The following is a 22,095-nucleotide window of genomic DNA, read 5'->3' on the forward strand; positions in this document are numbered from 1 at the left end:
TGGTATTCTATTGTATTGTATATTTGTAAAATAAGAAAAAAAAAGTGCTGCTGCAACAACACATAAATAAAGTCAAATCTGATCACATTTAATGAAATGTTTTGTTCCGGGAGATATCAAAGGACGATGTGCTCACTGCGATATGAAAGCTCTCCACAGCGGAGCGGGGACATTGAGTGGGGAACCCAGAAGGTTTGGCTTGGATGCCAAAGAGCCATAAAAGAACTGTGTAGTACAGTGTGAAGCCGGCTCACACCTCACGGCCACATTCTCGGAGCGAAGACACACCGCTAACACGTTCATCCGGAGGGGTGCATGCGGGAGGTGCGTGTCTTCCTAGCTGCAGCCTCCCACCGCATTATTGATCAGGACGTTTATTGACTCTGGTGTTTTTCCTCTGGCTTCAGGACAGAGTCACACCGTTGTCGCCCATAATAATTTGATTTTATTATTTAATAAAGCTGTCGATCACTTATTCATCACACTGAGTCCAAGTGTGGCTTCTTTGAGCCTGTGTGTGAGGATATTGTGCACACATTCATGTGTGTGTGTGTGTGTTTAGGTGTGTGACGGGAGATTACGTCGACTCCCACTGACCTTTCACACCGGTCCCAGGGTTAATTTATCACCCGGAAGGGGCTATAAATTCTTTGGCAGATATTTTCCTCTGATGACTTTCTGTTGTCTTTGTTGACTTACGGCTGGAATAACTAAACTCTGTGTGTGTGTGTGTGTGTGTGTGTGTGTGTGTGTGTCCGAGCAAACAACCAGACAATCCGAGCAAGCTCTCCTAACTTCATGGCAAGCGCTAACAAATTGCCAGCAGATAGTATTCGAGACATAATGTTTACATCTTAATTTGAGTTTAGTGTTTTCTACTTATTGATTTTTTTGGAGGCAGAGTATCTTCCCATCAGCTTCAGATGTACTTTGTGTTTAGTGCTAATAACTTAAATATTAGCGTGCTCATAGTCAAACATGACATGAATGAGCCTACACTTGTTTAATGTCAAAGCTTTTACATTTCTTCCATGCATTCTTCACAAGTCTTCACAGGTCTTGGGGGAGGTGATAAAAAACAATTGTATAAGAGAATGTTATGGCCTCCACTGAAGGCAATTGGTTGCATCTGAAGACGAGTACCGGTAGTTCAAAATCTGTTAAATCCGGCAGACCCGCTCCTCGTCGAGGCCTTGAGGCCAAATTAGCTGCTGCTAAGATAACACACTGACTTTCTGGTCGTGGTGCATTGTGGGTAATGTCGGCGCTAGGCTTCGAAAGGGAAGAAGAATGCACGGAATAAAAAAAGTCAACATGGTTGTGCTGCATACATTTTTTCATTCTTTCTTAAGAAAAGTAGAAAAAGTTCGAGGAGTGCAAAGTTATTTCGTGAAAGTACGCTTTTGATGACTCGTTGATCCGTCTTGATAAATGGTTAAATGTGTTGTCACAGAAACAATGCGTCGTATTTAAGTGGATTTTCTGCACTTTTTATATTTACATAAGGAGCGGGTCGTCATCACAGAGCAGACCGCCATGTTTCTACAGGAGCCCAGAAGGGACAAACCAAACACTGGCTCCAGATACGACGCTGTTGGCCCACAGGAGGAGATTCAGTGAGCTGCAATCTGCAACTTCACCACTAGGTGCCAAAATACTACAACTACTGCACCTTTAAAAACCGCAGCGACAATGAGGGGGCTAAATGAAAACATTACCCATAAATCAAACAAAGAAACCAATTCACTTTATCGAAATATCCAAATTAAAACCTCATTTAAACCGCCCTGTGTTTGTCTTCTATACTAACTAAAGGCGGGTTAAGTATTCTTCATTTAAACTCATTATAGTACAACTGGGCTTAAAATCAATGCACATCCATCATGGTCTCATGAGGGACAACAACAACGTGGTTCCATGAGGCGGGCTCTCATTCAGGGCCCCTGCTGAAAAGTTGTAGCAACACCCGACAGGAAGGGGGAACAACAGCTCGCCCTGCACCCAATACCTGAGCCGCTCAGACCTCCACCAGCTCCACCCCTCCAGGACGCCGGACCACGAGTGATGCAGCAGCTGTGACAGACAGGAAGTCACCCGCTCAACCAACCCGTCTCACTTGCTTTATATTTCTTTTTTACACTAAGATAATCATTCAAGCTTGCATTAAAAAACAGAAAAACAACATACTGCATCTCACAACCCCCGAAATCTGTCTGACGCCTGCTTTCGATACGGTGTACAATGTAAATAATACATCAAGCCCCTCCCCCCGCCTCAAAATCTGAAATTCAAATCAAATTACCACCTATACATCCAGGTCTGGGCAGTAAAATCTATATCCTGCGCCTGCTGTGTCTCCCATCTGACTGTCCCCCCCCCCCCTGGCCCTAACAGGCAGCCAGGCGGGGGGCCAGGGGCCTTTATAATTGTTTTTTAGAGGACACCAGCTGTCCCATGTGCCTGCACGCCTGTCCCCGAAGGAGGAGCAGAGGGGTGAGCGAGGTGAGGGAGGGGAGTTGCCACATGGCCCTCAAAGCCCCCCCCCATCTTTTCAACCTCCCCCTCCAGTGGATGCCGAGTAGACGAGTGGAGGCGCTGCTGCATCATAAAGTAGATGTTTTATTAAGGGACGATATATCATTAATAATAATGAATGGTTTTTTTAAACAGTGGGTTACTAAACAAATAAACACCCCTTGAAGAAAAATGTATGTGTTTTGATTTAAGGGGGAGAAAACCCCCATAATGTATTACCTGCCTCTTGCGCCCTGCTAATAATAATTATCTTCACTAATGAAAATGGTCACTTAGGCACACAGACAACCACAAAGACACACACACACACACACACACACACAGTCAGCCTGTCAACCTCAAGGGACAGCCACATATCAGCCTCCATTGGTCTCCAGGGGGCCGAGTGAAGTGCTGCTTCATCCAAGTAAAGTAAATTACTGTCCACTCAGTGATGACTGGAACCAGAAGGGGGGGGGGGTCATCTCATTAGGAAAATGAAATGCATGGATAACACTGTATGTGATCCATTGGGTTGTGATTGGAGAACAGAGCTTTAAATGACCATTTTGAGAGTCATAATAATGAGCTATAGGGCACGGTATATATATATATATATATATATATATATATATATATATATATATATATTCATATACTGTGACAACAGAGGCAAGAAGAAGAAAAAGAGCCGGAAATCAATACAAAAGAGCCCGAAGCCGGCCCCTGTTGTTCACTGACCCCGTATCATTTTACCCCGAAGGCCCGTTTTCACAAAGGCTTTTACGGCTCCCATAAAACTGCACATGCTAAAGACGCGACATCTTCTCAAAAATAATGGGCAGTTAAGTGCAGTTACATTTGCTTTATGCACTCTGAGAGACGCCGTCGTGTGTCCCGCAGCTCCGCACGGAGACACAAACACTGCAAATTGTGTGTTTCCCCAGTTTCCCCTCCTGTCTCAACGTGCCCGATGGTTTTCTGAGCCTCAGGTTTCACCTCGCAGGTAATGAATGATGTGTTTTCCCCCACTCGGTTGGGACTGTGATATATGTGTGTGTGTGTGTGTGTGTGTGTGACACCCCCCCCCTCCCTCAAGGGGAACATATATCTTTCAACTCTTTCAACTTCATTTTGTCTGCAGAAGATGCTGTTTATTTGCTCAAGTATTGCCTCTCAGCGATGTGCTAATGGGTCAACAGGCTGCAGGTTAACGTCCGAGAGCCAAAAGGTTGCAGGAAAACATCCCCCTCCACGAGTTGACAGAATATAAAAGTGCACCCGCCTCTTCCCGGGAGAAACGACCTGCCTCTGAGCCTCATCTCTCGATCTACAAACAGGCCGTGAAATCAGGTCCCTCCTGGAGAAAAAGAGGATCAATAAATAGCTCATTCTACTGCCATTCTACTGATTTCACTTTTCCTTTTATTTAAAGACCCAATTTGTATGTTTTCAGCTAATAAGATGAACGCACACACACCTGCTCTCCTGAGACAATGTAGCTGTTTAAAAAAATATTTTTACAATTAGATAAAATCCTCAAGATGTTATCAGAGGTTGTTGTAAATCAAGTGTAAATAAAGCAGCATTTCAAATGGATGAATCCCATTCTTAAAAAAATACAAGGTGTGAGCAGTGTGTCGGTGGCGCAGTGTAACTCAGACAGTATGGATTATCCACTAACCCACTGACCTGCATTGCAGAGGCACTTCTCTTCTTTTTTGTTGTTGCTACGTGCTCTGTGTGTTCAATCAGGCCTGAAAGAGGGAACGTGACAGCCTTCAGCTGTGCTGCCCTCTAGCGTCGACCCACCGGTACTTCACCGGAGCATATTTTCTCTGCGTGCGACCAGAAATACTAATAAATAAATAAATAAATAATAATAATAAATATTATATCATTGAAAAAATAAAAGTAACTAATACCTAAAAGTTTCAATTCAATAATATATTTAACTTGCTCAAAAGTAAGATACATATGTCCCTCTCTGCTGTAATAGAAATACAAGTACATTACTTGAGAAACTGTTGCCGCTGCTTTAATTATTTATTTTATAATATCATCAATCGGCTTTCAGATAAATGTAACGAGGTAAAAAGTACAAGGTGTGCCTAAATGAAATAACAAGTATTTAGTTGAATCACCAAAAAAACGTGACCTTTGAGCCTAATATAGGTCATAATCGAGCTGGATAAAATAAGAAATGTATTCTGGTCTTTTCTTTCAAAATAAAACTCGTATCTGAAAGTCTTAGGTTAAAGTTCATTCTGCACCCTCGTAACAGTGATCAATAGGTGAATAAATCCTTACAAATCTCAATTAAAGATCTAAATACTATCTTTTTTATGCTCTTTTAATCCATCTCAAGGTCTTTTTCTAGTTCTACTGGTGATTGTGAGATGTCATCTACTGCAGCAATAAAAGCCACGCACGAGGCCTAATAATCACGGAATAAACAACAAACCTATATACAACAATGTGAAGGGGTTTGCATTCAAACATGTATTCCAATAAGTGTCATAGACATATTCATTTGCAAAAAACACACAAGACACCCTTACAGAGGTTATTTAAAATGTTTTATTTTGAAAGAAAGTTGAGAAAAACATGCATTTCCGGTTGTAGAGACTAACCTGTGTCAAAGTGCTTTCTGAACCAGCTGAGAGGAGCTCAGACCCGCGCGACCCCCGCGAACCATGGCCCTGACCCGGCTGGAGAAGGCTCAGGTGTGGCTCCTGAAGGCGGTCACTGGGCTCCTGTACGCGCTGTTCTGGCTGCTGTCGCCTCGCGAGGAGGAGAAGAAGAAGAAGAAGCTGCCGCCGGTCCGCGACCCTTTGCTGCTCGCGTCTGCGACGCAGCTCGCCAAGAAGATCCGGAGAAAAGAGGTGTGCGCGCGGCAGAGGGGGCGAGGGGCACGCGCCGCTGCACAGTGGAATCGGCTAATTAATGGTCACTTCTTACTTTGCTTGTTTAAAATATATATATATATATATATATATATATATATATATATTGCAGCCATGCACCTGCGGAAGAACCACACCTGGCCCCTAATCACGTGCACGTTATAAAGGGGACACAATAGTAACAGCTGTTACCTAAAAAGGTGCGAGTGGACTTTACTCTCTCAGCGAGGAGGGCACCACTCAACTTGAGTCGTTTTTTAAAAAAAATTAAGACAAAATGCTTCACTTTTAATTTGTGACATGAGAATATCTCCGGTTTTACAGATTATAAACTGGGTTAATTTCTGATTTTGACACTTAAATGGCACTTTGTAATGTAGCTTTCTTGAAGAAATAGTACCTTCTTGATTCTTGTTGAGAGTTTATTCTTCTGTGGTTTGGGTAAAAGCTTCAGTTAAATTACATTAAAATAATGCAAACTGAAGCCCAACTGTATGACCACGCCTATTAATATGTAAACATATCACTATTAAGGGGATATATTTTCTCTCTCTTTGCTGTCCCAATTTTTTTTCTTGGGACCATATGTCACCTGGAGGAATGCACCTGTATAATAGTCTAACTGTGTGTGTGTGTGTGTGTGTGTGCGTGCGTGCAGGTGTCGAGTGTGCAGGTGGTGCGAGCTTACATCGACAGGATCCAGGAAGTGAACCCTTTTCTGAACGCTGTGATCAAAGACAGGCAAGAAACAATCCTTCCTCTGTCGTCTGATATTTTTTTAGGTTTTTTATGACAATCGTCGCTTTTTAATACAAAATTTTAATTATTTCTCACTGTTTCAGGACCATCAAAAGACAATTAAACAATTTAGAAAGTAACTATCAGATTAAATGATAAAATATATAATTCTAGCCATATTGTGCTCACATTTGTTTTTATTAATTAATAAACATTTAATGCTAGTATTTAACGTTTTAACTTTTTTGTCCCTGTACAAAAAGTACTCCATCATCCGTCATACCTTCACCAAAAATTCATGTTTACAGCGTCCACTAGAATGCATCATCTTAAAACGAAGCCTTCTTAAGAGTTATTGAATAATTCTCCTCCCAGGTTCGATGCCGCCCTCCAGGAGGCGACGCAGGTCGACAAGCTGATTGAGGAGGAGACCGGAGGAGAGGAGGTGCTGGAGGACCGACTGCCTTTCCTGGGGGTCCCGCTCTCGGTCAAAGAGGCCTTTGCAGTCCAGGGTAACTTCCCGAAATCTGATCTCCCGTCAGCCGCTCGGAGCGCCGAGTCGTTCGATAACATCTCCCGTCGCACGCGCTCGACATTCCGAGGCGGCTCTGTCGTCTCTCTCATCCGGACTCGTTTCCCTCCTCGCAGGCATGCCCTTCACCTCGGGCCTGATCTCCAGGAAAGGCGTGCTGGCCACCGTGGACTCCGCTCCGGTGGCCCTGCTGAAGCGAGCGGGCGCCATCCCGATGGGCGTCACCAACACCAGCGAGCTGTGCATGTGGTGCGAGTCCAACAACCACCTCCACGGCATCACCTGCAACCCGTACGACTTCGACAGGATCCCGGGAGGAAGCTCAGGTCAGAGCAGCGGATCCTTTAACTGCCGTCGGTCTGATCATCTTAAATACACCGAATCTAAACACGCAATAAGGACAGTTACATTTTTTAGGGTCCCGTCACTTCGTCTTTTATTTTCTCACGCGAGCCGAAAAGACTGACTCCGGTTTCCTGCCGACTCGAGCTGAGCCTTTTTTATTACCTCCGCCTTGAAAATGCGGAAGGTTATGTTTTGATCGCCGCGTATTTGTATGCGTGCGTGTTATTCGCATAAGTCAAAAAGTATTAAACCGAATCGCATGAAATTTGGTGGGATGATTGGTTATTATCCGGTGACCATTTGATTTGATTTTGGGATCGATCGGGTCAAAGGTCATGGTCAAGGTCATAAAAAGGTCAACATCTTATTTTTACCATAGCACGGTCAATTTTTATCCAATTGGCATGCAACTAATGCCAACATGTTCATGATTCAATGCCCAATCTTGTGATATGCGAAGGTATGCGCTCTACCGAGTGCCCATTCTAGTTTATTTATTTTTTTATCTGTCAGTTCAGTGACGGTGTTTCTACTTCACTTCCTGTCTGGTCTCCAGGAATCACCTTGGTGTTGCCTGATAATCACATTACAGTTAACTCCACACACACTCTCTGATCGCCCCGGGTTCCTCCCAATAGGATCTTGATTAGTTTCCCTCCTTGTTTACCGTGTCTACGCCTCAGGTGGAGAGGGCAGCATACTGGGAGGAGCCGGCGCCGTCATCGGCATCGGCTCCGACATCGGCGGCAGCATCCGCATGCCCTGCTTCTTCAATGGGATATTTGGCCATAAAACCACACCTGGTAAGAAACTCCATCTTCACTGTATAAATAAACGCCAGCCAGTCTTTAGTTTTACCGAAATATACTTCCGGCTCATTTCCGCCGTTTCAGGAAGGCCTTTGGTTGCCCTAGGCGAGACACACACACACAATACTTTACATCACTGAAGAGACATATATTAACTTAACTGCTTTACTTTGCATAGCAGTTTGTCACCCACTTATAATTCTACTCTTCTACATCGCAGTTCAACAATAACAACAAACACCAGAATAGTTTCAGAACATTTTCTTTTTTATTATTTTAAAGAATTTATTACACACAAAGTTAGGATTAAATTAACTTCATTAACTGTGCAGAACACTCGTAAGCACCTGTAAGGACATTTAAGCAAATGATGACCCTCTATACCCTAACTATACCCTCTACAAACAAGTGCTTTTATGGATACGGTACGTACCAATACAACATTAAAAGGTTGAAGTTCTTAGTAGTTTTATCCCCATCTCAAATAATAGAAGATGAACAGTTGTTTCTGGCATTTCTATTCACCTTCAGAATTGACTGCAGCGTAGCTCACCTGCTCGTGTTTCCGTAGGCGTGGTGTCGATAGAGAACCACTACCCTTCTGCCTCCGGAAGACAAGCCGAGTACTGCAGCGGCGGCCCCATGTGCCGCTACGCCGAGGACCTGCTGCCGATGCTGAGGATCATGGCGGGACCTAACGCTTGCATGTAAGCGCCGCTCTGCAGGGCCAAGGGACCCGCTCTGAGGGGCCCTGACGGCGCGCGCCAACCTTTTTTCTGAGGTGCAACGTTTCAGTATTTCGTCACACGGGTTTCTTCCAGGTTGTCCTTGGACAGGAAGGTCGACCTGAAGACGCTGCGGTTCTTCACCGTCCCTCACGACGGCGGCTCCGCGTTCACGTACCCGGTCAGCAGAGAGCTCGTCGACATCCAGAGGAAGGTGCGTTCCGATGCCGACGTTCTCGGGAAGCTTTTCTCCCCCAGTTAAAAATAAATAAACGAAATGACGTTCTGTTACGTCCTCCTCCAGGTGGTGGAGCGCCTGGAGGCCGACCTCGGAGTGGCCGTCCAAGAAGTGCGTTTCCACGAGCTCCGCTACGGCTTCCAGATCTGGGAAACCTACATGGGTCTCCCCGACAAGGAGGGCAAGGTAGGCCCCGCCCCCCCCGGTCCACGGCGCCGTGTCCCGGCATGCTCGCCGCCGTTTTATCAAATTTGTTTAGGCCGCAGAATGAATGAAGGATAACGGGAGAGTCAAAAAGACAACGGAAGCTGCGACTGGCGCTCGCTGCCAAGAAATGGTTCGTCCGATCGCGCACAAACGGGGAAAGAACTGAAAATAAGACCCGATGCCGCCCGCTGGAATCCGCATGAAGGGTCAGAACATGGCCACAGCGGTGTTCCTGTTATTGAGATTAACCCCGTGAGGTTTACCAGAAGCAGATTAGTGACACAATAACGTTCTTTATTCTAGCTGTTCACTCCTGTTTTAAGGTTCTTGGTGACTACCGAATACTTGTTTTAAATTAAATAATCCTGCAGAATCACACGACAGAGTCCAACGCGTTTCCTCTCCTCAGCCTCCGAAGCTATTTTCTGAGATGATCGGGGAACCCGGGCAGCCAGTGTGGCCGGTTTGGGAGCTGCTGAAATGGACCGTGGGCAAATCGGAGCACACCATGGCGGCGATCGGTGAGCGAGCGGGGGAGGGGGGGTGACGACTGACGATCAGAATATGTTCGAACTGGTTTTAATCATTCAGGTTTTCCTTTGGTAATATTCAAACGGCCGTTTGCTAACTTTTATGTGGACTAAACGGTAAATGATCTGAAGTGGCGCTCTGCTGAGCTTCTTCACGGCCTCCTGACTGCAGGGAAACACCTGGTTTTGAAACTTTGCCCCAAAGACACAGACAATCTGCAAAACTCGGACGCATTTGAAAAGCTACACGTTCTCCCTTCGTCCGTTTTGACGACTGCAATAACATTTTTATCGTAATGCTGCGATAATATGGGTCAACTGACCGCATTAAATAGTTTTAAAGGTATATACGTGTGCGGCGTTCAGGTTTGGCCCTGATGGAGATGGCCCGTGCCACCAAACCCTCGGCCTTCATCATTCAGCAGAAGGAGAAGCTGCAGAAGGAGATGGACGAGCTGCTGGGCACCGACGGGGTTTTTTTCTACCCCTCTCACCCGAGGGTGGCTCCCAAGCACCACCACCTGCTCTTCCGTGCCACTGACTGCGCCTACACGGGTCAGTCCTCCTCCTCCTCAAACAGTGTGAGAAATACATGCAAGAAAATCAAGTTATTCTCAGAACATCTTCTAGTAGTTGGAACAGTAGTTTGCTCTCTGGAAGGATCGACTGCCTCTTCAGTTTTCTTTTACACATTATTTGACTTCCTTTATTCCCAGTAAGAACATCCCCTCCATAGTCCCCGTCTGGGCCCCCCGGTCTTATTTGCCACGCGTACCTCCTGCAGGTGTACTCAACATCCTCGGGCTGCCGGTCACCCAGTGCCCGCTGGGTCTGAGCCAGGAAGGTCTGCCCATGGGGCTGCAGGTCGGCGCCGGGAAGCTGCAGGACCGCCTGACCCTCGAGGTGGCGCTCTACCTGGAGAAGGCGTTCGGGGGCTGGAGGGACCCCGGGGCCGACTGAAACCAAACGCCGTTCCCAAAACCACCGGGCGGGAGCCAGAGTGGTAATCGGCCACCGGCCTCGCCCAATCGGATCACTGAATGTTTAAACGAGTTTGCACTAACGAGTTGGTTATTTTATCATTTACTCGGATGATTGCATCACAAGTACAATATTTGTTTTGGGTATATCAGTGGAGATTAAACATTGACGTTTACTGACTGAATATCTAACACACGCTAACGCCCGTATTGACGCGGAGTTCACGAGTCGGTAGTTTGTTAGAGCGCGCCTGAATGCATCGCAATGGCAATTCATCAAGCGTGGAGCTTTGTGCTGCAGCTTGATTTCATTTAATAATAAATCTGAATAAAGAAAATAAACCTGGCTTTTGTTTAACTACCGACTCAAGTTAAACCAGATCTCACTTCAGTATGGAGGGAAAAGCAGACGCACAACAACAAGAACCCTGAAACTCAAACGTGAGCAAAACAAACTTCTCGCCGGAGACGACGGTCACTTTATTTTCTTCCCTTCTTTGGAGACACAGGATGAAAAACCAATGAAGACATCCCCCAGAAGGCTCCAAGCAGAATGCGTCGTTTCTGCTCTTCTTATTCTTCTCTTCTTTGGTCACCTCTACGTTGACTTGTCATTATTGTTCTCTTTTTGTCGTCGTCACAAAACCCCCATTGGGTTCTGAAGATATACCGTTAATGTGACATTCATACACAAAAATACAGACAGCCCGTCTCGTCTTCTTCGTCGACACGCGCATACCTCGGAGTACGCGCGTGGAAAGGTGCCCGCCGTGGGAATAACTCCTCGGCATCGTTCAGGATTCGGAGGTGAATTAAAACGGAAAAAATAAAAATAAAAAAACCCAAACAAAGTACAGAAGTATTCTTCTGAGAGTCCTGCATTTTGGCGGCGCAGGAACAGGGAGGATGCCTCTCTCCTCGACGACTTCCATTTGGCCCAAATGTGAATGCAAAATACTTTGTACGTGTGTAAACATGATTTCTTTGAAGCGGGTAAGAAATGTCGGGGTGTGCGGCGCCTCAAGAGGTGTTGGTGATGGGTTTGTATTTCTTGAGGCGGGTCCACTGACCCGTGGAGTAGTTCATTTCGAAGACCGTGTCCACCAGCATGGTGGTGCTGCCGGTGCCGTCGGCCTTGGGCAGCACCTCCGTGTGCTCGCTCAGCTTGATCTGGATGATGTCCCCCTGCTCCGGGCACGGGTTCTCTGCAGGCGGAGGAAGCAGAGCGGCTGTTAGACCACCGTCGAGGATTCAAGCCACTGGTTTTTATCACAATTCAATTAATGAACTCCTTCACAGACGGGTTGAAGACTAGGAAATTAAGATACTTGCATTTCACAGGACTTTTGGGTAAAATCTAGTTTTGTTTTACGGTAAATGCACCAACTGCTGTTTGTTCACTCACTGAAGGACATAAAGTCTTAAAATACAGTTAGTATAATATTAGAACTGGATTCACCTTTCACCAGGAGCACTTACTGTTCATGTTAAATGGCAATGTTGTCGTGGAGAAATTAGTAACGTTACAGGTGTGATGTAGGGCTGCAACAACGAATCGATAAAAATCGATTATTTAAATAGTCGGCAACGAATTTCATTATCGAGTCGTTGTGTCGCGCGATTATTACGGCGCTCAATAAGCAGTGTTGGGAGTAACGCGTTACTGTAATTCCACTACTTTTAGCGGTAACGAGCGTGTAACGAAGTATTTTTTAAATCAACTAACGCAGTTACAGTTATTGAAATTTAAATGAGTTCGTTACTCGCGTTACTCTCTTTTGTGAAAAATGAACACTTGCAGACAAGAAGACAAGCTAGGCCGACTTTAGCTGCTTCTGATCTGACATCGCAGGACCTTGGTGGCGCAATGATATTGTAACGTCTCGGACGTTATGGACTGATGACACGGAGACGGGACGACGTTATTATTCCTCCCTTTATTGGGCATTCACAAACACAGACAGCGTGCTCCTCTCAGCTCAGCAGCTCGAACATCAACAACAACGGTACCCGTCAACCACCCGTAACTTCCGTTTTACGACAGGTTAACCCCGCCTCCCCTCTACTCCGCCAATCACAGGCACGCCCCCTCGACCAGCACGCACGGTGCCACACTGTGATTGACAGCCACTTCCAGTGTTGCCAGGTCCGCGGTTTTTGCCGCTGGTTGAATTTTTTGTCCGCTGGTTCGGGTAGACCTATTTTGCATGCAAATTACATGAATATCTTTAAATAAAAATCCATATTTTAAATGAAATAATATATTTATACCCAAATCCTACCAAACTGACTCCAGATCAGCACGTACACACCTCACTAGCACCCCCCCCTCCCCTCAATTATATGCAGCACCTCAAGGCACCTTTGTTTTCTCTTTTAATTAGTGTTAATACTGTAGGCCAATCACTTTTATTTCATTGGGCCGAATGTAAAAAACCCACTGTTAAATGACAGACAGTTATTTTGTATTAAGTTAAGTATTAAAAGGGACTTTTGTACTACTGCTTGATTTGAAGGCCTGTTGCCCTGTTGATTGCAATAAATAGGTCTACAACATATGTTTATTGTGTTGTACTGTTCAGTACTGTTCATGACATTAAAAAAGCAGACATAAAAGTAACTTAAAAGTTACTTTCCTGAGTAACTAATTACTTTTGATATACAGTAACTAGTAAAGTAATTAAATTACTTTTAAAAGAAGTAACTAGTAACTATAACTAATTACTAATTTTCAGTAACTTGCCCAACACTGTCAATAAGTCGCGGAGTATAAACAAAGTTGAGTTTAGCGTAGAGCCGCGCAGGGGAAACCAGAGCGGAGCGAGGACAGGACGCTGTGTTGTGAGAGCCAATCAGCGCTGAGCTGCTCCTCTGTTGATGAATCTAATTGGCTGCTGCTGCTCACGTGGCGCTGGATGCGGAAGTCTTTCACGTAATCGGAGACATTCACGGAGCTAAGTGCGCCTACGGGTGACGTTATGACCCCAGACACCAGGGCGCTACATGTCACGACGTGTGCGGCATTTCCACAAGAGTATAACGTAGAAAACGTGGTTATTTATTCCGTGGCGGATAGCGGAAAATATTTTTCCACGGAGAAAGGCAACGGAGATAAGCCACGACTCTGTGAGCGCTGCGCGTGCAGACATTTAACGGAGCCGAGCAGCGCGTGCGCTCTGATCGCTCTTTTAATTAAGTATCGACACTAAAAATATGCTAAATCACATCGTTTTTAACGTACGGGTACTTTGTTAGTATCGCTACACCGTGCAGCGTGACAGCAGCAGATATAGCGGACTAACATTCAAGCTAACCTAACTTCCCAAACGCTGTCGACATCTGAACGCTGATTGGCCGAGACGCGACACGTCCATCAAAGATGTTTTATTGCGAGGAGCACCACTTCACATTTTTTCCGTGTCTCACTGCAATCTCAACCGCAGCGGGCCAGGTGAAAAAAATAATAAATCGTAACGCGTCTCTGATATTGTTCAGGGGGCCGGTCCAAATGGGGTGTTTGTGACGGGTTCATCACCATGGTGACCAGTGAACAGGTTCATCACCATGGTGACCAGTGAACAGGTTCATCACCATGCTGACCAGTGGGTCTCCAGGACCTTTCCATGACTTTAAACCAAATTTCCATGATTAAACATTTTGTAAACTCTGTCTATACGTGACAAAGTGAGAAGATGTAGTATTTAAACTAACAATGAGAATTCCAAAGCATACCGTATATATACCGTGTAAATTAACATTTGAATAAAACAAATTTGCATTACTTTTCCAAATATTTTGGGATTTTATTTTTTTCAATTACTTTTCTAGGCCTGCTAATAGCCATTTAAAAATTCCATGACTTTTCCAGGTTTTCCATGACCGTACCGACTGTTTTGAATAAAGGGTTGAAAATTAAAGTTTTTTTATCCGATTAATCGATAAAATAATCAACCGATTAATCGATTATCAAAATAATCGTTAGTTGCAGCCCTAGTGTGATGCATCAGGACAGTGTGTGCACATTATAATTGACTGATTACAACAACAACACAGACCCAAACCAACTGGCTCACTTAAGGTGGGATGAACTTTAAGGTGGACCAGTGCTGAATAGCTGCTCCTGAGGTTTGCTCAGTTACAAATAGTTCAACGGTTTAACCGATAGCATTAAATCTGTGACAATGCTTATTGTCGGTTAATCATCATCATCATCCCGAGTCACTCAGTGGTGGAAGAGCTTCGTGAGAAAGATGAGAACCGGTTGACTGAGACGCAAACTGTCGGTTCCTTTCCGATTACCTCTGGATCCAGCCATGAAGCCCAGGATCAGGGCCTTCTCTGGTCTGGTGACCTTGTTGGCCGTCTTGAACATCTCCTGGGCGGCGTACATCTGGTCCCTCTGAGGAGCAGAGGCGTTAGGGGTCAGCGGCCCGAGAGGAACGCCGAGCGCTCGCCTCGACGTTCAGTCACACTGGAACGTTCATCAGCGCTTACCGTGAGCGACAGATTCTTTTTGGGCTGGGGCTGCGGCGGCACGGGGGTGGGCGTCGGGGTGGGGGTCTGCGGCGTGCTGGGAGGCTGGGTGGGGGTCTCCGGCTGGCTGGCCGTCGCGGCCGCCGGGGGCCCGTTGCTGGCCGGGGTGGAGACCGGCGTGCTGGGGGACGTGGGGGTTGCGGGATTAGCCGTGTTGCCGGCGTTGTACATCGGCGTTCTCTGTTTGTACTGGCCCGGCAAGGTGGCGGTGGCGCCGGCGGCCGCCGTGGCCGACTCCTCCGGTTGGCGAGCCGACTGCAGCGTTTCCCGCCCGGAACCGCCGGCGTTGGCTTCATAGGGGGTCGGGGGAAGAGCAGACACGGTGAGTTTGACGCCTGCAGGAGAAGTTTGGAGTGGGTAGCTCTGGGGGGTCTCGCCTCACCTGGCTGGGCCTCGGAGCTGGGAATGTAAGAGGAGGAGGGGACCATGCTGGGCGTGGCGGGGAGGTAGCTGGTCGACGGCAGAGGGTTCTCGTTCAACGCCCCGAGTTTCTGTGAAACAAAACACCACGCGTTACAAAAAAACAACTGAGGAGGACGAGTAGGGAGGAGGAGGAGGAAGATTAAGAGGGCTAGTATGAGACCAAGCACCTGTGCAGAGACGAGGCCGGCAGCGTAGTCGGGCGTCGTGTTCTCCACCACCGCTGCTGCGGCGGCTTCTTCTTTGGCGGCTTTCTCGACGGCCTCCGTTTCTAAAGAAGAAGAACACGTCAGTGCCGAGTAATAAATCCAGGGCGTTGTTCTAAAACTCGATGGAAAAATAATTACCTAAAGTCTTCCTTCTCCTCTTGGCCTCTCTTCCAGCTCCGACCATATCCAACTCTGAAATATCTAAAAGCTGAAAAACAAACGACAACAAAAGGCAAAATTGTAAGAACACTTTCACATAAAACTGTGAAAGGAAAAATGTGTCTAAAAACGACAGATGATGCATGTAAGCAGGATTCAGTTATCTGACATTACCTTGACCCCCCTCTCTTTACGCAGGGGCGTCCGTGCAGGGGCAATGGGCGTGCGGTTACTGGGAGGGCTGAATATACTGGGGGCAGTGGGACTGCGGAACGGGGCCTTGGGAATCCCCTTAAGAGGAGCTGTGATGCACAGATTGACACGCGTGTCAGCAAAGGTTACAGTAAAGTCAAAATAAAAAAGAGGTTTCCCGGCCACAACTAGAATACGTGATAATGTGAACATTAGGATACTTTTTTAAAGCGGGGCGAGGCCTGCATCGGTCGAGCGTTGACTCACTCGTGGTGTCAATCTTTTTGACCAGTCCTCTCCCTTTGGCGTGGAAAGGCACTCCGGCTGTCTTTTTCAGCTGTTGGGCTGTTTCTGTGGCTGGAATAGAAAACAAGATAACAGATGAGAGGGGAACCCAACCACCTCTATGGGGAAGTTAAACTTTGAACAAATAAAGAATCAACAAATACAAATATTATCTTGCACAAGCAAATACACTAAAAGGAGGAAACAGAAGACTGAAACCACACGGATGCTTCAAAGTGTTCGCAGTTCATTGGTTGAAGTTTCTTGTACTTACATTTCTGCAGCAGCTCTGCTCTGAGGGTTGCACTCTTGGGTTTCCTCTTAAGCTGGAAATGTTTGACGGGGGGCGTAAGGGGCCCCACCAGAGTGGTCAGCGCACTCTTGTTCAGGTACTGGCACTCCAGAGGAAGCATGGCCGATGCCTCGCACTCGCTCACTGGGGAGGAGAGGAGGGGAAGAGATCAACCGGCAGTTTACCACAGCGGAGACGACGGCATATCTCCATCTGTGTGCGCTCACTTTATATATATTATTGTATTGGACTACGGATGAAATACACGGGGCCCCATATTATAATTATCATTATTAATAATTATATTGTTGTCATTATTATTTTCTTTATTATTTCAGTTTCATTATTCTCATTAATAATAGTATTATTATCAATATTATTATCATCATTAGTATCAATGTTCTGATTATCATTATTATACATATTATTTTTATTATAATAATAATCATTATTATTGATATCATCATAATATATCATAATAATAATAATCATTAATATTATTCTTATCACTATATTTATTATCATCATCATTAAGATGAAGCTGTGTGTTCCAGGTGGAGAACTTTATTATTATTATTATAATTATCCGAAACACGTTTTTCATGATAGCAAATTCCAAACATTCTTTTTTGGATATTAAAAGTAGTTTCACAACAAGCACATTTTTAAAAAAAAATTTAAAAAAACTTGCACGGAAAATGTATTGGGACGACCTCGCGTTGCCTGTGGGAATATATATCAAATGACGAATGCGGGAACGTCCTTACCCTTCTCCCTGAGCTCTCCGAGAATATCCTGCACATTTGGATTCTGCTCCTCCAAGTCCAGATTGAGAGAGCCGGTCTCCGGGAAGGACTTGAGGATATCGGCGACCATCAGCACCCACGGCTCAGAGTCCACCGTAGCCAGCTGGATGATCTCCGACAGGGCCTCCTTCATCTGGGGAGAGGAGGACAGGGTTAGTGACGCCGTGTGCAGCCTGAGAATACGTTATTATTGTTTAACTAAATATTTTTAAATATTTGCAGATTCATTTAATCAGCCTTTTTTAATATTTTTTTTATAGACTTTATCAAAATGTTCTTTAAAAGAAATGTTTTACCAACAGACAGGACTTCCACATTGCATTTAATTAATAAGATCCAATTAATTCAAAGATAATCACATTTAAGAGGCAAACATTTTCTATTAATCAACCTTTAAATTTGATCTCGTTACAGAGTATTCAAAACTGATGACATCATCGGCACTCAAATCATCTTCGATCAATGGAGTGCACGAGGTACGACTGGGATTAGTCACACTGTCCGAATTTCTTGTACCAAAGTATAAAAGTGCTTGCTGACTACAAGAAATACTCTCATCACGTTACAAAATAAGAGAGAATCTGCAGATGAGCACATTTCTATGATTTATTTTTGCAGGCAAAATTAAACAAAAAAAATCACCTAGATGGTGTCAACTTCGTCTCTTTGATGGACATGTTTAGAAACTTCTAAAGGTTTAATAGTCAAACTAAATTAGTATATTATTACCTTCGCATTCGAGAATGCGGACGGTTATGTTCTGATCTGTGTATTTATTTATTTGTATGTGTGTTATTCGCATAACTCAAAAAGTATTAAACTGAATCGCATAAAATTTGGTGGGATGATTGGTTTTTATCCGGGGACCATTTGATTAGATTTTGAGATTGATCGGGTCAAAGTCATGAAAAGGTACAAAAAAGTGGCTGCGGCGAAGGTATCCACTCTACCGAGTGCCCGTTCTAGTTATTCTTATTAGGAACCATCCATCAAGTTACAAGTTATTTTATCTTCAATACTCGACGTGCTTTTCCTTCTGTTTGGCGCTTTTATTTGTGTAATATCTCAATAGTTCTTGTATTATATTTGAACGAGTTCAGCCAAACACCCTCTCAGAGGCAGTAGGGGCGAGATCCCCCTAGCGACGCTGGCACTCAGTGGCACTTGCCAGTAGTTGCCAGCAGATGCCACTACTAGTCAAAAAGTGCCACTACTAGTCAAAAAGTGCCACAACTAGTCAAAAAGTGCCAGCAGACGGAGGGTCGGCCGCAGTGACGAGTCTGCGACGACTCAGTGACAAGCTTCACTGAAGTGCCCGGACAGCGGAATAAATCACTTTCATGATCACACAATGGAGGAGCTGCGGTTTAGCTAGATAGATAGCTAAAATAGCTAGATACACAGATGGATGTGTGTATATATATATAAAAAAGACACTAATTAATATATATATATTAATGTGTCTTTTTGTAGACACTTACTGACAATATGCAATAAGATAGTGCTGTACATTACTGCTGTACTATATTTAATATTGTTTTGCTACTACTACGTTTCACTTCGTAATCTATTACACTTATATACCATGATATTGTAACGTCTCGGACGTTATGGCACTGATGACACGGAGACGGGACGACGTTATTAATCCTCCCTTTATTGGGCATCCACCAACACAGACAGCGTGCTCCTCTCAGCTTAGCAGGTCGAAAGTCAACAACAACGGTTCCCGTCAACCACCCTTAACTCCCGTTTTCCGACAGGTTAACCCCGCCTCCCCTCTACTCCGCCAATCACAGGCACGCCCCCTCGACCAGCACGCACGGTGCCACACTTTGATTGACAGCCACTTCACAGGGTCGCTACAATATATTACGAAGTGAAACGTAGTAGAAGCAAAACAATATTAAATATAGTACAGCAGTAATGTACAGCACTATCGCATATTGTAAGTAAGTGTCTACAAAAAGACACTAATTATATATATATATATCCATCTGTGTATCTAGCTATTTTAGTTATCTATCTATCTATCTATCTAGCTAAACCGCAGTTCCTCCATTCTGTGATCATGAAAGTGATTTCTTCCGCTGTCCGGGCACTTCAGTGAAGCTTGTCACTAAATCGTCGCAGACTCGTCACTGCGGCCGACCCTCCGTCTGCTGGCACTTTTTGACTAGTAGTGGCACTTTTTAACTAGTAGTGGCACTTTTTAACTAGTAGTGGCACTTTTTGACTAGTAGTGGCATCTGCTGGCAAGTGCCACTGAGTGCCAGTGCTTACACTTTAGACTAACAGTGGCATCTCCTCAAAGTAGAATTTCATGGCGGTATAACAGTATGACATGGTAAAACAATAAATTATATATATATATATATCTTTAAAAAAAATTATTATTAAAGAAAGGCGGGTACATTATACATTTTGTAACGACCCTGTGAAGTGGCTGTCAATCACAGTGTGGCACCGTGCGTGCTGGTCGAGGGGGCGTGCCTGTGATTGGCGGAGTAGAGGGGAGGCGGGGTTAACCTGTCGGAAAACGGAAGTTAAGGGTGGTTGACGGGAACCGTTGTTGTTGACGTTCGAGCTGCTAAACTGAGAGGAGCACGCTGTCTGTGTTGGTGGATGCGAGCACGCTGTCTGTGTTGGTGGATGCCCAATAAAGGGAGGATTAATAACGTCGTCCCGTCTCCGTGTCATCAGTGCCATAACGTCCGAGACGTTACAATATCATGGTATATAAGTGTTATATATTACGAAGTGAACTGTAGTAGTAGCAAAACAATATTCAATATAGTACAGCAGTATTGTACAGCAATATCGTATTGCATATTGTAAGTAAGTCTAAAAAAATACATTATCTATGCAAGTCTGTGGCACTTGCCACAGACTTGCCACTGAGGTGCCAGTGAGGTGCCGGTGCCAGTGATTGCACTCAGAGGAGAGACCGTGGTGCGTTCAAGACACCCTGCCTGCATACGCATGACGACTATGACGGCTGTGTAACGTTCAAGGCAGCTCCCCAAGTGATATGTCGGACTCGCCGCCGGTCCCGCCCTCCAGGCCAGTGAGCTCTCCGGTGCCCCTCCCACCACCATAATGTCTGTCGGGGGAACCGCTCGGCTTAATGTTTCCCGTCGTCTCCGCAGTGAAAACACTGCGAGGAAAACGAACAAAAAACCCCGTCAACGACAACCTGGAAGTCCGTGTTCGCGTCAAGCTAGCCGTCACGGCGACGTGAATTCGTATGTTCTCCGAAGGATTGCGGAAGAGTCGCGGGAATAACGGCAGCTTTGTGTTTCCTTCCCGGCGGTTAACGACGTCAACCAGTAACGCTGACGTGAACTTTATAGCATTTTTATAAACACGGTTAGACGTTTTCCCGACGAAAAAACAAACAAAAACGTAATTTTTTTTTTTTTAAGCAGCTCGCTGGAGTTTGGAGCTTATTCCCTCGCGCTGTGTTTTTTTCTTTTCGTTGCTATAGAGCTTCGCGTTCCCGGTCACGCGCCAACTGCGAGCTAACGCGACCCACCTCGTCAACGGTCCGCCGGGGGAGATGCAGCATCCCGAGCAGGAGCTTCAGCTTCACCGGCGGCGATAAGGTGGAGAAGCACAGCCGTATGTTGTCTATCACCGACACGGTGAGGAGGGACGCGATGCTCGGGGGCGTCCACAACTCGTCCGTGGATCCCAATTTGTTGTGAAGCCACAGCCCGGTGTCGCTGTCCTTCATCGACGCCATCTTGGAAAAAGAAGTGTTTTGAGTTCGGGCATTTTAACAGGCTACCTAAGAAAACAGTCAGGACCCCGCCCACACGGAGGTCATTTGACAACGTTGAACCGTGAAAAAAATATATAAAATATAAAATAAAACAAGGTATAATTCACCTATTTTTTTCTATGGTGATATCTCTGGTTAGTTCAGTTTGTTTTGTCCATATGTTGTATGCTTTTTTAATAAAGTTAAAGTGAATTTTACTTTAATGTACCTTTGTATATTTGTATATTTAACCGATAGAAAGGTGAATATTATTCAGTGACAAAAAATATAAAATAAAACAAGGTATAATTCACCTATTTATTTTTATGGTGATGTCTCTGGTTAGTTAAGTTTGTTTTGTCCATATGTTGTATGTTTAAAAAAAAGTGAAAGTTAATTTTACTTTAATGTACCTTTGTATATTTGTATATTAACCGACAGAAAGGTGCATATTATTCAGTGACAAAAAATATATAAAATATAAAATAAAACAAGGTATAATTCACCTATTTATTTTTATGGTGAAATCTCTGGTTAGTTGTTTGTTTTGTCCATATGTTGTATGTTTTTTTTAATAAAGTGAAAGTGAATTTTACTTTAATTTACCTTTGTATATTTGTATATTAACCGACAGAAAGGTGCATATTATTCAGTGACAAAAAATATATAAAATATAAAATAAAACAAGGTATAATTCACCTATTTATTTCTATGGTGAAATCTCTGGTTAGATCAGTTTGTTTTGTCCATATGTTGTATGTTTAAAAAAAAAAAAGTGAAAGTGAATTTTACTTTAATGTACCTTTGTATATTTGTATATTAACCGACAGAAAGGTGCATATTATTCAGTTCTTTCCAACGTAAATGGTGAGTTGTACTTTAGTGCCTTACTTAGAGGACATGTCTTCGAGA

At 44.6% G+C, this 22,095-nt stretch overlaps 2 protein-coding genes across 2 annotated transcripts; one reads left to right on the forward strand and one right to left on the reverse strand.

Annotated features, from left to right (window-relative positions):
* The first annotated feature begins 5,163 nt into the window (after positions 1 to 5,163).
* faah2b (fatty acid amide hydrolase 2b) lies at positions 5,164 to 10,870 on the forward strand. The gene is made up of 11 exons (XM_056442641.1): positions 5,164 to 5,399; positions 6,079 to 6,161; positions 6,534 to 6,670; positions 6,807 to 7,016; positions 7,719 to 7,838; positions 8,416 to 8,551; positions 8,666 to 8,783; positions 8,874 to 8,993; positions 9,424 to 9,535; positions 9,911 to 10,099; positions 10,329 to 10,870. Exons 1-11 carry the CDS (start codon positions 5,211 to 5,213, stop codon positions 10,502 to 10,504), a joined length of 1,590 nt encoding a protein of 529 aa, XP_056298616.1. The 5' UTR covers positions 5,164 to 5,210; the 3' UTR covers positions 10,505 to 10,870.
* A 105-nt stretch (positions 10,871 to 10,975) lies between these two features.
* On the reverse strand, positions 10,976 to 22,086 carry nelfa (negative elongation factor complex member A). The gene is made up of 11 exons (XM_056442640.1): positions 20,956 to 22,086; positions 17,382 to 17,553; positions 16,597 to 16,758; positions 16,305 to 16,394; positions 16,020 to 16,147; positions 15,825 to 15,894; positions 15,648 to 15,748; positions 15,440 to 15,548; positions 15,019 to 15,347; positions 14,824 to 14,923; positions 10,976 to 11,729 (listed from the first exon to the last, which is right to left on the reverse strand). The coding sequence occupies exons 1-11, from the start codon at positions 21,163 to 21,165 to the stop codon at positions 11,545 to 11,547; spliced, it is 1,656 nt and encodes a 551-aa protein (XP_056298615.1). The 5' UTR covers positions 21,166 to 22,086; the 3' UTR covers positions 10,976 to 11,544.
* Positions 22,087 to 22,095: the final 9 nt, after the last annotated feature.

This window comes from Pseudoliparis swirei, chromosome 21 (genome assembly GCF_029220125.1).
Source record: "Pseudoliparis swirei isolate HS2019 ecotype Mariana Trench chromosome 21, NWPU_hadal_v1, whole genome shotgun sequence".
Classification (NCBI taxonomy): domain Eukaryota; kingdom Metazoa; phylum Chordata; class Actinopteri; order Perciformes; family Liparidae; genus Pseudoliparis; species Pseudoliparis swirei.

Excerpts from the sequence above, each read along its gene's own strand:
- faah2b (XM_056442641.1), top strand. The coding sequence starts at position 5,211 with ATGGCCCTGACCCGGCTGGAGAAGGCTCAGGTGTGGCTCCTGAAGGCG. Across the intron at positions 7,017-7,718 it reads GATCCCGGGAGGAAGCTCAG|GTGGAGAGGGCAGCATACTG; the intron begins GTCAGAGCAGCG and ends TCTACGCCTCAG. Across the intron at positions 7,839-8,415 it reads TGGCCATAAAACCACACCTG|GCGTGGTGTCGATAGAGAAC; the intron begins GTAAGAAACTCC and ends GTGTTTCCGTAG.
- nelfa (XM_056442640.1), bottom strand. The coding sequence starts at position 21,165 with ATGGCGTCGATGAAGGACAGCGACACCGGGCTGTGGCTTCACAACAAA. Across the intron at positions 16,148-16,304 it reads CAAAAAGATTGACACCACGA|CTCCTCTTAAGGGGATTCCC; the intron begins GTGAGTCAACGC and ends TGTGCATCACAG. Across the intron at positions 14,924-15,018 it reads AAAAGAATCTGTCGCTCACG|AGGGACCAGATGTACGCCGC; the intron begins GTAAGCGCTGAT and ends TCTGCTCCTCAG.